This window comes from Oncorhynchus keta, unplaced genomic scaffold, assembly GCF_023373465.1.
Source record: "Oncorhynchus keta strain PuntledgeMale-10-30-2019 unplaced genomic scaffold, Oket_V2 Un_contig_20651_pilon_pilon, whole genome shotgun sequence".
NCBI classification, from domain to species: domain Eukaryota; kingdom Metazoa; phylum Chordata; class Actinopteri; order Salmoniformes; family Salmonidae; genus Oncorhynchus; species Oncorhynchus keta.
The window spans coordinates 30,353-46,503 of record NW_026282121.1 but is presented as its reverse complement, the minus strand read 5'-3'; the positions used below and the strand labels follow the sequence as shown (position 1 = coordinate 46,503).

At 49.3% G+C, this 16,151-nt stretch overlaps 2 protein-coding genes across 41 annotated transcripts in view; both read right to left on the bottom strand.

Moving 5' to 3' along the window:
* wipf1b (WAS/WASL interacting protein family, member 1b) overlaps window positions 1-16,151 on the bottom strand; it is a 32,576-nt gene that overhangs the window by 11,547 nt on the left and 4,878 nt on the right. The gene's annotated exons all lie outside the window — the stretch shown is intronic.
* LOC127920807 (uncharacterized) lies at window positions 4,066-10,479 on the bottom strand. Of its 35 annotated transcripts, none has more exons than XM_052504836.1 (7): window positions 10,419-10,479; window positions 9,184-10,082; window positions 8,213-8,619; window positions 8,035-8,088; window positions 7,186-7,401; window positions 6,833-7,048; window positions 4,066-6,659 (listed from the first exon to the last, which is right to left on the bottom strand). In XM_052504836.1, the coding sequence occupies exons 3-7, from the start codon at window positions 8,513-8,515 to the stop codon at window positions 6,219-6,221; spliced, it is 1,230 nt and encodes a 409-aa protein (XP_052360796.1). In that variant the 5' UTR covers window positions 8,516-8,619; window positions 9,184-10,082; window positions 10,419-10,479; the 3' UTR covers window positions 4,066-6,218. The 35 variants fall into 35 exon arrangements, with proteins under 35 accessions (XP_052360796.1, XP_052360792.1, XP_052360789.1 ...); XM_052504832.1 differs by lacking the exons at window positions 9,184-10,082; window positions 10,419-10,479 and adding an exon at window positions 8,620-9,051 and having other exon boundaries at window positions 8,213-8,320; window positions 8,429-8,536; XM_052504829.1 differs by lacking the exons at window positions 9,184-10,082; window positions 10,419-10,479 and having other exon boundaries at window positions 8,213-8,320; window positions 8,429-9,051.

The window sequence follows — 16,151 nt, the reverse complement described above, 5'->3', positions numbered from 1 at the left end:
CAGACAGATTATTTCACTTATAATTCACTGTATCACATTTCCAGTGGGTCAAAGGTTTACCAACATTAAGTTGACTGTGCCTTTATACAGCTTGGAAAATTCCAGAAAATTATGTCATGGCTTTAGAAGCTTCTGATAGGCTAATTGACATAATTTGAGTCAATTGGAGGTTTACCTGTAGATGTATTTCAAGGCCTACCTTCAAACTCAGTGCCTCTTTGCTTGACATCATGGGAAAATCAAAAGAAATCCGCCAAGACCTCAGAAAAAAAAATTGTAGACCTCCACAAGTCGGATTCATCCTTGGGAGCAATTTCCAAACACCTGAAGGTACCACGTTCATCTGTACAAACAATAGTACGCAAGTATAAACACCATGGGACCATGCAGCCGTCATACCGCTCAGGAAAGAGACGGATTCTGTCTCCTAGAGATGAACATACTTTGGTGCGAAAAGTACAAATCAATCCAAGAACAACAGCAAAGGACCTTGTAAAGATGCTGGAGGAAACAGGTACAAAAGTATCTATTTCCACAGTAAAACGAGTCCTATATCGACATAACCTGAAAGGCTGCTCAGCAAGGAAGACGCCACTGCTCCAAAACCACCATAAAAAAACAGACTACGGTTTGAAACTGCACATGGGGACAAAGATCATACTTTTTGGAGAAATGTCCCCTGGTCTGATGAATCAAAAATAGAACTGTTTGGCCATAATGTTCATCATTATGTTTGGAGGAAAAAGAGGGATGCTTGCAAGCCGAAGAATACCATCCCAACCATGAAGCACGGTGGTGGCAGCATCATGTTGTGGGGGTCAAAAAATAGATGGCATCATGAGGGAAGAAGATTATGTGAATATATTGAAGCAACATCTCTAGACATCAGTCAGGAAGTTAAAGCTTGGTCGCAAATGGGTCTTCCAAATGGACAATGGCACAAAGCATACTTCCAAAGTTGTGGAAAAATGGCTTAAGGACAACAAAGTCAAGGTATTGGAGTGGCCATCACAAAGCCCTGACCTCAAACCCATAGAAAATGTGTGGGTAGAACTGAAAAAGCCTGTGTGGAAGGAGGAGGCAAGGAGGCCTACAAACCTGACTCAGTTACACCAGCTCTGTCAGGAGGAATGGGCCAAAATTCACCCAACTTATTGTGGGAAGCTTGTAGAAGGCTACCCGAAACGTTTGACCCAAGTTAAACAATTTAAAGGCAATGCTAACAAATACAAATTGAGTGTATGTAAACATCTGACCCATTGGGAATGTGATGAAATAAATAAAAGCTGAAATAAATCACTCTACTATTATTCTGACATTTCACATTCTTAAAATAAAGTGATGATCCTAACTGACCTAAAACAGGGAATTTTTACTTGGATTAAATGTCAGGAATTGTGAAAAACTGAGTTTAAGTGTATTTGGCTAAGGTGTATGTAAACTTCCGACTTCAACTGTAGATACACCCTATGTTTGAATAAAATCAACTATATGTAGGCCACAGAGCTTGTCTGATGCTTTAAGCACTGTGATTAACTCAAGAGGGAGTTAGAGATCAATATAGCCTAACCAGAAGAATAAAAATATATATTCCTGATCCTCCTCTTCCCGCCATTGCTGGCCTTCTCAGGTTCTGCCGTTACTCTCCTGAAGTTACCGGTAAGAGGCTACACCAGCGACCGTTAACCTTTTCCATTTTGAGTGCCAGAGTATAGTTCCATTTCTACTGATCCGTTATGATTTTCATCTGCACATTTTTCGTGGAACAGTTTCATTCAATTTATAATAAAGTCTTCATATCTCAAAATAAATGTAGTGGTTAAATCAAAATGATATCTAAATGAAAATGATACCATTTTAAATATAACTTCTATTGCCATTGGTAATATGTAAAAACAGCCTACATAAATCCAACAAATACTCTACAGCCTGCATGTAGAACATATCCTGATGAAAACAGATATCCTAGAAATCCCATTGGCTATGCATGGACTGTCTGTAAGAAACATTGTACAACTATCAACTTGGTCCAGCCCAAAGCTTGTGCTAGCAAACTTGCAACATTGTATAAAATATTCTGGGCTGTCAGAGTTTCCGCACCAGTGAGCTCCAGACACACAGACAGAGCTGTAGGCTATTTTGCACAAGGGATAAGAAGTAATCAGGTAGGCCTATTTTATGACGTTTCCACCGGATCAGAGCATGACATTTTTCCCCCTTTTATGCTGAGTGGTTATCGAAAGAGAGCTGGGAATATTTTTCAAACAGGCTAGGTGTGCGTCCTTACTCAAGATTGACAGGAGCACTCCAAACAAAAGACAATGAATAAATTGACAACTTGTAAATGGAATGAAATAAACCAAAAGGTGTAGCCTGGATTGAACACTCTACAAACAATGTGTCCACTCCTACAATGACAATGGTAAGACTGTAATAATAATATATTGAATGCATTACCGTAACCAACCAAACATTGTAGATTAAAAATGGTGGGAATTAACAGTAGGCTAAATGTACTACTGGTGATAGTGGTGTGCCATCCCCTCCGCAATGGACTAGTCCACCCAGACAGACAATGGACTAGTCCACCCAGACAGACAATGGACTAGTCCACTCAGACAGACAATGGACTAGTCCACTCAGACAGACAATGGACTAGTCCACTCAGACAGACAATGGACTAGTCCACTCAGACAGACAATGGACTAGTCCACTCAGACAGACAATGGACTAGTCCACAATGGACAATGGACTAGTCCACCCAGACAGAGACAATGGACTAGTCCACCCACAGAGACAATGGACTAGTCCACCCACAGAGACAATGGACTAGTCCACCCACAGAGACAATGGACTAGTCCACCCACAGAGACAATGGACTAGTCCACCCAGACAGGCAATGGATTAGTCCACTCAAACAGGTGTAAATCAGACAGGTGTCTTGTGTTGCTATAAAAAAAAATATATTTTCTAAATATAAACGCAACATGTGAAGTGTTGGTCCCATGTTTCATGAGGTGAAATAAAAAAATCCCAGAAATGGTCAATTTGCACAAAAAGCTCATTTCTAGCTAAATTTTGTGTGCAAATGTGTTTACATGCCGTGTTAGTGAGCACTTATCCTTTATGAAGATAATCCATCCACCTGAAAGGTGTGGCATATCAAGAAGCTAATTAAACAGCATGATCATTACACAGGTGCACCTTGTGCTGGGGACAATAAAATGCCACTTTAAATGGTGCAGTTTTCAGGTCTGAGGAATATTTCTCTCTGTAATAAAACTACATTTTTGGGGAAAACTCATTCTGATTGGCTGGGCCTGGCTCCCCAGTGGAGGGGCCTATGCCCTCCAAGGCCCACCCATGGCTGCACCCCTGCTCAGTCAAGTGAAATCCATGGATGAGGGCCTAATGAATTAACTTCAATTGACTGTGTCCGAGGGCCTTCAAAAGGGGGCCCCCGCCAGTTCCCCATCCCTGTTATAGATTATCCCAGTCCATATACACATGTGATTTACATTCGTAATAGGCTAGCCCAGTCCATATAAATGTGATTTGCATTAGTTACCAGTCAACGAGAGAGGAGAGAGAGAGAGAGAGAGAGAGAGAGAGAGAGAGAGAGAGAAAGAGAGAGGTGACAGTTTCAACTGCAGAGGCCTCTATCTTCCTGTCAATGTGGTCAACAGGAAGACCTGACACGAAAGAGGCCCAACCCACAGCCATCCTGTCTCTACATCCCCTCTCTCTCCATCTCTCTAAAGCAGCACCCTTCTATCTCACAAAATCTCTCTACATCCCCCTCTCTCTACTAAAGTGCATTGCACTCTCTCTAAGGCAGCACCTCGCTCTCTCTCTCTCTCTCTCTCTCTCTCTAAGGCAGCAACTCGCTCTCTCTCTCTCTAAGGCAGCAACTCGCTCTCTCTCTCTAAGGCAGCACCTCGCTCTCTCTCTCTCTCTCTCTCTAAGGCAGCACCTCGCTCTCTCTCTCTCTCTCTAAGGCAGCAACTCGCTCTCTCTCTCTAAGGCAGCACCTCGCTCTCTCTCTCTCTCTCTCTCTAAGGCAGCAACTCGCTCTCTCTCTCTCTCTCTCTCTCTCTAAGGCAGCACCTTGCTCTCGCGCTCTCTCTCTAAGGCAGCACCTCGCTATCTCTAAGGCAGCACCTTGCTCTCGCACTCTTACTCAGAATGTACTCCACCTTGCTATCGCGTATGGTCCAAATCGGATGTTAGGTACTACATTTAAAAAATGACCAATTTGGATGCAATCAATTAGCTTAATTTCTCAGAGATCAAATGATATTTCAATAATGTAATGTTGCTGGAATGCTAGTCTTATCTGTTTCTAACAGATTTCAGAACAATCTGAGATGAGGGTTGTTGAAATCCTCTCCCTTGTGCTTTTTGAGGTGGTACGACCCTCCCTAATCTCTCAGCCCACCTCTTGATGACTTCAACACCCTCCGATAGGAACAGAGAGCAGTAGTGGAGGCCCATCTCTCTTCTCCAGCTCTCTGTAAGCCAGCGGGACACTGCGGTAGTCAGAACAGCTGACCCTGTCCTTGAGATAACAACATGATACCAACACCTGTCCTCTAAACCACTGCATTCCAGTGTTCCATTCCAGTGTTCCATTCCAGTGTTCCATTCCAGTGATGGTTGGGATGCTGAAACTGTCCTACCCAGAGACACTTGACCCTCAGCTGGATCAGTTTGACATCGTTGTTTCAGGGTTGGGGGGAAGATGCCATCTGGCACAATGTTCAGTCAATAAAGGAAGGATATGAGGAGTCTGAAAAGTAATTTAATGAACTGAAAATTCCCCATATTAGCTTCAATGACGATGTTGAAACTGACAACATGGCTGTATGGAGAAGTGTTCAGCAACAAGACCTTTGCAGACTTTACGTTGGATTCAGTCTTTTACAATTATCACGTCACACTGTGCGATGTTAACGAATTCAAATGTTAAATGTCAACCTGGTCAGATTGTACCATTTGCTTCTGTCGTCACATTCTGAGATTGGCTTGAGAGGCGACATCAGCAGACCTGGACTACATTAACCACAGTGGTGTGTTTGATCTGCACCTGTATCAGCAGACCTGGACTACATTAACCACAGTGGTGTGTTTGATCTGCACCTGTATCAGCATCAGCAGACCTGGGCTACATTAACCACAGTGGTGTGTTTGATCTGCACCAGCAGACCTGGACTACATTAACCACAGTGGTGTGTTTGATCTGCACCTGTATCAGCACCAGCAGACCTGGACTACATTAACCACAGTGGTGTGTTTGATCTGCACCTGTATCAGCACCAGCAGACCTGGGCTACATTAACCACAGTGGTGTGTTTGATCTGCACCTGTATCAGCACCAGCAGACCTGGGTTACATTAACCACAGTGGTGTGTTTGATCTGCACCTGTATCAGCACCAGCAGACCTGGACTACATTAACCACAGTGGTGTGTTTGATCTGCACCAGCAGACCTGGGCTACATTAACCACAGTGGTGTGTTTGATCTGCACCTGTATCAGCACCAGCAGACCTGGGTTACATTAACCACAGTGGTGTGTTTGATCTGCACCAGCAGACCTGGGCTACATTAACCACAGTGGTGTGTTTGATCTGCACCTGTATCAGCACCAGCAGACCTGGGCTACATTAACCACAGTGGTGTGTTTGATCTGCACCTGTATCAGCACCAGCAGACCTGGACTACATTAACCACAGTGGTGTGTTTGATCTGCACCTGTATCAGCACCAGCAGACCTGGGCTACATTAACCACAGTGGTGTGTTTGATCTGCATCAGCAGACCTGGACTACATTAACCACAGTGGTGTGTTTGATCTGCACCAGCAGACCTGGGCTACATTAACCACAGTGGTGTGTTTGATCTGCACCTGTATCAGCACCAGCAGACCTGGACTACATTAACCACAGTGGTGTGTTTGATCTGCACCTGTATCAGCACCAGCAGACCTGGACTACATTAACCACAGTGGTGTGTTTGATCTGCACCTGTATCAGCACCAGCAGACCTGGGCTACATTAACCACAGTGGTGTGTTTGATCTGCACCTGTATCAGCACCAGCAGTGCTAGCCTCACTCTATGCTTATGAGTGAATGAAATGACTTCGGAAAAACTGAAAGTATGCATCTAGGTCAAAAAAACGTATATAATATATATATATATTTTATTTAACCTTTATCAATCACCGGCACCGTCTCTTAACACAAGCCATACTACATGATAAAGGCCCAAAACATCTGACACTGACAGAACTTTGTCGGAGCCTACAACTGCACATAGTGGTACTGAACCAGCAGGCCTCGACCCTGTCACACTGAACGAACCAAGACATAGTGGTACTGAACCAGCAGGCCTCGACCCTGTCACACTGAACGAACCAAGACATAGTGGTACTGAACCAGCAGACCTCGACCCTGTCACACTGAACGAACCAAGACATAGTGGTACTGAACCAGCAGACCTCGACCCTGTCACACTGAACGAACCAAGACATAGTGGTACTGAACCAGCAGACCTCGACCCTGTCACACTGAACGAACCAAGACATAGTGGTACTGAACCAGCAGACCTCGACCCTGTCACACTGAACGAACCAAGACATAGTGGTACTGAACCAGCAGACCTCGACCCTGTCACACTGAACGAACCAAGACATAGTGGTACTGAACCAGCAGGCCTCGACCCTGTCACACTGAACGAACCAAGACATAGTGGTACTGAACCAGCAGAACGACCTCGGTACTGAACCCTGTCACACTGAACGAACCAAGACATAGTGGTACTGAACCAGCAGACCTCGACCCTGTCACACTGAACGAACCAAGACATAGTGGTACTGAACCAGCAGACCTCGACCCTGTCACACTGAACGAACCAAGACATAGTGGTACTGAACCAGCAGACCTCGACCCTGTCACACTGAACGAACCAAGACATAGTGGTACTGAACCAGCAGACCTCGACCCTGTCACACTGAACGAACCAAGACATAGTGGTACTGAACCAGCAGACCTCGACCCTGTCACACTGAACGAACCAAGACATAGTGGTACTGAACCAGCAGGCCTCGACCCTGTCACACTGACCTGGTACTGAACCAGCCTGTCACACTGAACGAACCAAGACATAGTGGTACTGAACCAGCAGACCTCGACCCTGTCACACTGAACGAACCAAGACATAGTGGTACTGAACCAGCAGACCTCGACCCTGTCACACTGAACGAACCAAGACATAGTGGTACTGAACCAGCAGGCCTCGACCCTGTCACACTGAACGAACCAAGACATAGTGGTACTGAACCAGCAGACCTCGACCCTGTCACACTGAACGAACCAAGACATAGTGGTACTGAACCAGCAGACCTCGACCCTGTCACACTGAACTGACATAGTGGTACTGAACCAGCAGACCTCGACCCTGTCACACTGAACGAACCAAGACATAGTGGTACTGAACCAGCAGACCTCGACCCTGTCACACTGAACGAGCCAAGACGTAGTGGTACTGAACCAGCAGGCCTCGACCCTGTCACACTGAACCAGCAGACCTCGACCCTGTCACACTGAACGACAAGACATAGTGGTACTGAACCAGCAGACCTCGACCCTGTCACACTGAACGAACCAAGACATAGTGGTACTGAACCAGCAGGCCTCGACCCTGTCACACTGAACCAGCAGACCTCGACCAAGACATAGTGGTACTGAACCAGCAGACCTCGACCCTGTCACACTGAACGAGCCAAGACGTAGTGGTACTGAACCAGCAGGCCTCGACCCTGTCACACTGAACCAGAACCAAGACATAGTGGTACTGAACCAGCAGACCTCGACCCTGTCACACTGAACCAAGACCAAGACATAGTGGTACTGAACCAGCAGACCTCGACCCTGTCACACTGAACGAGACCAAGACATAGTGGTACTGAACCAGCAGACCTCGACCCTGTCACACTGAACACTGAACCAAGACATAGTGGTACTGAACCAGCAGACCTCGACCCTGTCACACTGAACGAACCAAGACATAGTGGTACTGAACCAGCAGACCTCGACCCTGTCACACTGAACGAACCAAGACATAGTGGTACTGAACCAGCAGGCCTAGTGGTACTGAACCAGCAGGCCTGTCACACTGAACGAACCAAGACATAGTGGTACTGAACCAGCAGACCTCGACCCTGTCACACTGAACGAACCAAGACATAGTGGTACTGAACCAGCAGACCTCGACCCTGTCACACTGAACGAACCAAGACATAGTGGTACTGAACCAGCAGACCTCGACCCTGTCACACTGAACGAACCAAGACATAGTGGTACTGAACCAGCAGGCCTCGACCCTGTCACACTGAACGAACCAAGACATAGTGGTACTGAACCAGCAGACCTCGACCCTGTCACACTGAACGAACCAAGACATAGTGGTACTGAACCAGCAGACCTCGACCCTGTCACACTGAACGAACCAAGACATAGTGGTACTGAACCAGCAGACCTCGACCCTGTCACACTGAACGAGCCAAGACGTAGTGGTACTGAACCAGCAGGCCTCGACCCTGTCACACTGAACCAGCAGACCTCGACCCTGTCACACTGAACGAACCAAGACATAGTGGTACTGAACCAGCAGACCTCGACCCTGTCACACTGAACGAACCAAGACATAGTGGTACTGAACCAGCAGGCCTCGACCCTGTCACACTGAACGAACCAAGACATAGTGGTACTGAACCAGCAGACCTCGACCCTGTCACACTGAACGAGCCAAGACGTAGTGGTACTGAACCAGCAGGCCTCGACCCTGTCACACTGAACCAGCAGACCTCGACCCTGTCACACTGAACCAGCAGGCCTCGACCCTGTCACACTGAACCAGCAGGCCTCGACCCTGTCACACTGAACCAGCAGACCTCGACCCTGTCACACTGAACCAGCAGGCCTCGACCCTGTCACACTGAACCAGCAGGCCTCGACCCTGTCACACTGAACCAGCAGGCCTCGACCCTGTCACACTGAACCAGCAGGCCTCGACCCTGTCACACTGAACCAGCAGGCCTCGACCCTGTCACACTGAACGAGCAGACCTCGACCCTGTCACACTGAACGAGCAGACCTCGACCCTGTCACACTGAACCAGCAGACCTCGACCCTGTCACACTGAACCAGCAGGCCTCGACCCTGTCACACTGAACCAGCAGGCCTCGACCCTGTCACACTGAACCAGCAGGCCTCGACCCTGTCAGACTGAACGAGCAGGCCTCGACCCTGTCACACTGAACGAGCAGGCCTCGACCCTGTCACACTGAACGAGCAGACCTCGACCCTGTCACACTGAACCAGCAGGCCTCGACCCTGTCACACTGAACGAGCAGACCTCGACCCTGTCACACTGAACGAGCAGACCTCGACCCTGTCACACTGAACGAGCAGACCTCGACCCTGTCACACTGAACGAGCAGACCTCGACCCTGTCACACTGAACCAGCAGACCTCGACCCTGTCACACTGAACCAGCAGACCTCGACCCTGTCACACTGAACCAGCAGACCTCGACCCTGTCACACTGAACCAGCAGACCTCGACCCTGTCACACTGAACCAGCAGACCTCGACCCTGTCACACTGAACCAGCAGACCTCGACCCTGTCACACTGAACCAGCAGACCTCGACCCTGTCACACTGAACCAGCAGACCTCGACCCTGTCACACTGAACCAGCAGACCTCGACCCTGTCACACTGAACCAGCAGACCTCGACCCTGTCACACTGAACCAGCAGACCTCGACCCTGTCACACTGAACCAGCAGACCTCGACCCTGTCACACTGAACCAGCAGACCTCGACCCTGTCACACTGAACCAGCAGACCTCGACCCTGTCACACTGAACCAGCAGACCTCGACCCTGTCACACTGAACCAGCAGACCTCGACCCTGTCACACTGAACGAGCAGACCTCGACCCTGTCACACTGAACCAGCAGACCTCGACCCTGTCACACTGAACCAGCAGACCTCGACCCTGTCACACTGAACCAGCAGACCTCGACCCTGTCACACTGAACCAGCAGGCCTCGACCCTGTCACACTGAACGAGCAGGCCTCGACCCTGTCACACTGAACCAGCAGGCCTCGACCCTGTCACACTGAACCAGCAGAGTCACTGAACCAGCAGGCCTCGACCCTGTCACACTGAACCAGCAGACCTCGACCCTGTCACACTGAACGAGCAGACCTCGACCCTGTCACACTGAACCAGCAGACCTCGACCCTGTCACACTGAACCAGCAGACCTCGACCCTGTCACACTGAACCAGCAGACCTCGACCCTGTCACACTGAACCAGCAGACCTCGACCCTGTCACACTGAACGAGCAGACCTCGACCCTGTCACACTGAACGAGCAGACCTCGACCCTGTCACACTGAACGAGCAGACCTCGACCCTGTCACACTGAACCAGCAGACCTCGACCCTGTCACACTGAACTGACCCTGTCACACTGAACCAGCAGACCTCGACCCTGTCACACTGAACCAGCAGACCTCGACCCTGTCACACTGAACCAGCAGACCTCGACCCTGTCACACTGAACCAGCAGACCTCCCTGTCACCCAGACCTGTCACACTGAACCAGCAGACCTCGACCCTGTCACACTGAACCAGCAGACCTCGACCCTGTCACACTGAACCAGCAGACCTCGACCCTGTCACACTGAACCAGCAGACCTCGACCCTGTCACACTGAACCAGCAGACCTCGACCCTGTCACACTGAACCAGCAGACCTCGACCCTGTCACACTGAACCAGCAGACCTCGACCCTGTCACACTGAACCAGCAGACCTCGACCCTGTCACACTGAACCAGCAGACCTCGACCCTGTCACACTGAACCAGCAGACCTCGACCCTGTCACACTGAACCAGCAGACCTCGACCCTGTCACACTGAACCAGCAGACCTCGACCCTGTCACACTGAACGAGCCAAGACGTCTGACAATCGTTTATGTTTAATCGTTTTCGACGTGCACATTTTGTCAAGGAGGGCAAAATAGTACAGTCTGCAAAGGCATTAAGAAAGCATTTTAAAATGACATAACCTTCAGAGATGTGCAACCCAACTGCACTAAAGGCAATCTGGAACCCCCCCCCCCCCCACCTCTACACTACTCCTCATTGTTTAGCGATGAGCACCACTGACATGCACCCCTCCAGCTAATATTAGAAAAATAGCTTCCCACAATGGAGACATTGATATCAGTACCACAAGCAGAGAGCCACGAGACTGGAAGAAGATATGTGGCCTGAGACCATAGATGACACACCACATCATCCCTAGTGGGCCTGGACAGCTCTTAAAGGGGCATCTCCAGGCATTTATAGGAATGAAGCAGATCACACAGAGAGAGAGAGAGAGAGAGAGAGAGAGAGAGAGAGAGAGAGAGAGGTGAGAGAGAGAGAGAGAGAGGTGAGAGAGAGAGAGAGAGAGAGGTGAGAGAGGATGAGAGAGAGGTGAGAGAGAGAGAGAGAGAGAGAGAGAGAGAGAGAGAGAGAGAGAGAGAGAGAGAGAGAGAGAGAGAGAGAGAGAGAGAGAGAGAGAGAGAGAGAGAGAGAGAGAGAGAGAGAGAGAGAGAGAGAGAGAGAGAGAGAGAGAGAGAGAGAGAGAGAGAGAGAGAGAGAGAGAGAGAGAGAGAGAGAGAGGTGAGAGAGAGAGAGAGAGAGAGAGAGAGAGAGAGAGAGAGAGAGAGAGAGAGAGAGAGAGAGAAAACCCCCCCAGAGAATCTACTCCAGGCAAAAGGAAAGGCAGATGATTCAGCTGTAGAGAGAACCACATGGCTACTGCTGGCTACTCAGACGTTCTCACAGTCACAACCCCATGTTTGTTTACATGTTGTTTCTCTGGAACTATAATGACTATGTAAACAACAACAGGGTTGTGTGAACAACTACTGGACCGGACTCCTTTTCATTCTGGTGGAATCTACCCTGCAGCCCTGGTTTCTGCTAGCCTGGAAAACCAGGCTCTCTGCACTGTGTCCCGCCAACCCCTCTTTACACTACTGCTACTCTCTGTTCATCATATACGCATAGTCACTTAATCCATATCTACATGTACATACTACCTCAATCAGCCTGACTAACCGGTGTCTGTATGTAGCCTCGCTACTGTTTATAGCCTCGCTACTGTTTATAGCCTCGCTACTGTATATAGCCTCGCTACTGTATATAGCCTCGCTACTGTTTATAGCCTCGCTACTGTTTATAGCCTCGCTACTGTATATAGCCTCGCTACTGTATATAGCCTCGCTACTGTTTATAGCCTCGCTACTGTTTATAGCCTCGCTACTGTTTATAGCCTCGCTACTGTTTATAGCCTCGCTACTGTTTATAGCCTCGCTACTGTTTATAGCCTCGCTACTGTTTATAGCCTCGCTACTGTTTATAGCCTCGCTACTGTTTATAGCCTCGCTACTGTTATAGCCTCGCTACTGTATATAGCCTCGCTACTGTATATAGCCTCGCTACTGTTTATAGCCTCGCTACTGTATATAGCCTCGCTACTGTTTATAGCCTCGCTACTGTTTATAGCCTCGCTACTGTATATAGCCTCGCTACTGTTTATAGCCTCGCTACTGTTTATAGCCTCGCTACTGTTTATAGCCTCGCTACTGTTTATAGCCTCGCTACTGTTTATAGCCTCGCTACTGTATATAGCCTTATATAGCCTCGCTACTGTTTATATAGCCTGCTACTGTTTATAGCCTCGCTACTGTTATAGCCTCGCTCCTGTATATAGCCTCGCTACTGTATATAGCCTCGCTACTGTTTATAGCCTCGCTACTGTTTATAGCCTCGCTACTGTTTATAGCCTCGCTACTGTATATAGCCTCGCTACTGTTTATAGCCTCGCTACTGTTTATAGCCTCGCTACTGTATATAGCCTCGCTACTGTTATAGCCTCGCTCCTGTATATAGCCTCGCTACTGTATATAGCCTCGCTACTGTTTATAGCCTCGCTACTGTTTATAGCCTCGCTACTGTATATAGCCTCGCTACTGTTTATAGCCTCGCTACTGTATATAGCCTCGCTACTGTTTATAGCCTCGCTACTGTATATAGCCTCGCTACTGTTTATAGCCTCGCTACTGTACATAGCCTCGCTACTGTACATAGCCTCGCTACTGTTTATAGCCTTGCTACTGTTTATAGCCTCGATACTGTACATAGCCTCGCTACTGTTTATAGCCTCGCTACTGTTTATAGCCTCGCTACTGTACATAGCCTCGCTACTGTACATAGCCTCGCTACCGTACATAGCCTCGCTACCGTACATAGCCTCGCTACTGTTTATAGCCTCGCTACTGTACATAGCCTCGCTACTGTTTATAGCCTCGCTACTGTTTATAGCCTCGATACTGTATATAGCTTCTCTTTTTACTGTTGTTTTATTTCTTTACTTACCCAATGTTCACCTAGCACAGTTTTTGCACTATTGGTTTGAGCCTGTAAGTAAGCATTTCACTGTAAGGTCTACTACATTTGTTGTATTCGGCGCACGTGACAAATAAACTTTGATTTGATTTGAAACTACCCCTGGTCAGTGATGGGGTTGGACTGGAGCCTGGTCATTGATGGGGTTGGACTGGAGCCTGGTCAGTGATGGGTTGGTCTGGAGCCTGGTCAGTGATGGGTTGGTCTGGAGCCTGGTCAGTGATGGGGTTGGTCTGGAGCCTGGTCAGTGATGGGGTTGGACTGGAGCCTGGTCAGTGATGGGGTTGGACTGGAGCCTGGTCAGTGATGGGGTTGGACTGGAGCCTGGTCAGTGATGGGGTTGGTCTGGAGCCTGGTCAGTGATGGGGTTGGACTGGAGCCTGGTCAGTGATGGGTTGGTCTGGAGCCTGGTCAGTGATGGGGTTGGACTGGAGCCTGGTCAGTGATGGGGTTGGTCTGGAGCCTGGTCAGTGATGGGGTTGGACTGGAGCCTGGTCAGTGGTGGGTTGGACTGGAGCCTGGTCAGTGATGGGGTTGGACTGGAGCCTGGTCAGTGGTGGGTTGGACTGGAGCCTGGTCAGTGATGGGGTTGGACTGGAGCCTGGTCAGTGATGGGTTGGACTGGAGCCTGGTCAGTGATGGGGTTGGACTGGAGCCTGGTCAGTGATGGGTTGGGGTTGGTCTGGAGCCTGGTCAGTGATGGGGTTGGACTGGAGCCTGGTCAGTGATGGGGTTGGTCTGGAGCCTGGTCAGTGATGGGTTGGTCTGGAGCCTGGTCAGTGATGGGTTGGGGTTGGACTGGAGCCTGGTCAGTGATGGGGTTGGGGTTGGACTGGAGCCTGGTCAGTGATGGGTTGGGGTTGGACTGGAGCCTGGTCAGTGATGGGTTGGGGTTGGACTGGAGCCTGGTCAGTGATGGGTTGGTCTGGAGCCTGGTCAGTGATGGGGTTGGTCTGGAGCCTGGTCAGTGATGGAGTTGGTCTGGAGCCTGGTCAGTGATGGGGTTGGGGAGCCTGGTCAGTGATGGGTTGGGGTTGGACTGGAGCCTGGTCAGTGATGGGTTGGGGTTGGACTGGAGCCTGGTCAGTGATGGGGTTGGGGTTGGACTGGAGCCTGGTCAGTGATGGGTTGGGGTTGGACTGGAGCCTGGTCAGTGATGGGGTTGGGGTTGGACTGGAGCCTGGTCAGTGATGGGTTGGGGTTGGACTGGAGCCTGGTCAGTGATGGGGTTGGACTGGAGCCCGGTCAGTGATGGGGTTGGACTGGAGCCTGGTCAGTGATGGGGTTGGACTGGAGCCTGGTCAGTGATGGGGTTGGACTGGAGCCCGGTCAGTGATTGGGTTGGACTGGAGCCTGGTCAGTGATGGGGTTGGACTGGAGCCTGGTCAGTGATGGGGTTGGACTGGAGCCCGGTCAGTGATGGGGTTGGACTGCCGCTAGCGACACATGACTCCTCCTGTGGGACTGTGGACACTTTGAAGTAGCACAAGTAGGACACACATGCGGGCTCGCATATACAAACACACATGCTTCAGTTTAGACGCTGTTAAAATGGCTGCTGCTCTTTGATCCTCCCGACAACCCCCCGCGCCGAGGTACCTCATCAGGGTTAGCAGCAGAGACACTTAGTAAAAACACACACACCAACACTAGCAGTTATAGAGGTGAATAAACTGACTGGAGATAACAACACCACCATTCACACGCCATTATGATTCTACTTTAATTCAGCAAAAGGATTCTCAAAACGTTTATGACAACAGTTGTTAAAGGAACAGCAATACCGGAGAGAGATAGACCATAGTGGCAGTGCAGAGTAGAGGACATCCGGTGGTATTGCCAAAAACATCCCCCCTCCCCACGGGCCCTGTTGTACCTAACAGGGATGTGGGTGGGATTAGGTAGAAGGCTGGATGCTTCTCTCACAGGACTGGACTGTATAATGCAGCTGTGTGTGTGTGTGTGTGTGTGTGTGTGTGTGTGTGTGTGTGTGTGTGTGTGTGTGTGTGTGTGTGTGTGTGTGTGTGTGTGTGTGTGTGTGTGTGTGTGTGTGTGTGTGTGTGTGTGTGTGTGTGTGTGTGTGTGTGTGTGTGTGTGTGTGTGTGTGTGTCTGGGCAGAGAGAAACCGTGCTGAGTATCTAAGCTAACATCCTGTATGGGACGTTAGCTAGAGTAGAGTTATGTGTCAATGCTGACCCACACAGGGGAGACTTTAAATAAACCCCTCTAGTACATTACCAGACGCTCCTAGAATAAGGGAAGAGGAAGGCCACTTCCCACAACTTCCACACTGAGGTAATTAGTCTGAGGTAGAGGTCATCAACCTTTTCTGAGTCAAGATCACATTGAGTCAAAATGAAAGCCGAGATCTACCGACCGCTCAGAGATCTAGCGACCGCTCAGAGATCTAGCGACCGCTCAGAGATCTAGCGACCGCTCAGAGATCTAGCGACCGCTCAGAGATCTAGCGACCGCTCAGAGATCTACCGACCGCTCAGAGATCTAGCGACCGCTCAGAGATCTACCGACCGCTCAGAGATCTACCGACCGCTCAGAGATCTACCGACCGCTCAGAGATCTACCGCTCTGATTTTTTTAAAACATAAGTCTATGCAACATGA

Excerpts from the sequence above, each read along its gene's own strand:
- LOC127920807 (XM_052504827.1), bottom strand. The coding sequence starts at position 8,760 with ATGTCTTGGTTCGTTCAGTGTGACAGGGTCGAGGCCTGCTGGTTCAGT. Across the intron at positions 7,049-7,185 it reads TTCAGTGTGACAGGGTCGAG|GTCTGCTGGTTCAGTACCAC; the intron begins GTCTGCTGGTTC and ends GACAGGGTCGAG. Across the intron at positions 6,660-6,832 it reads TTCAGTGTGACAGGGTCGAG|GTCTGCTGGTTCAGTACCAC; the intron begins GTCTGCTGGTTC and ends GACAGGGTCGAG.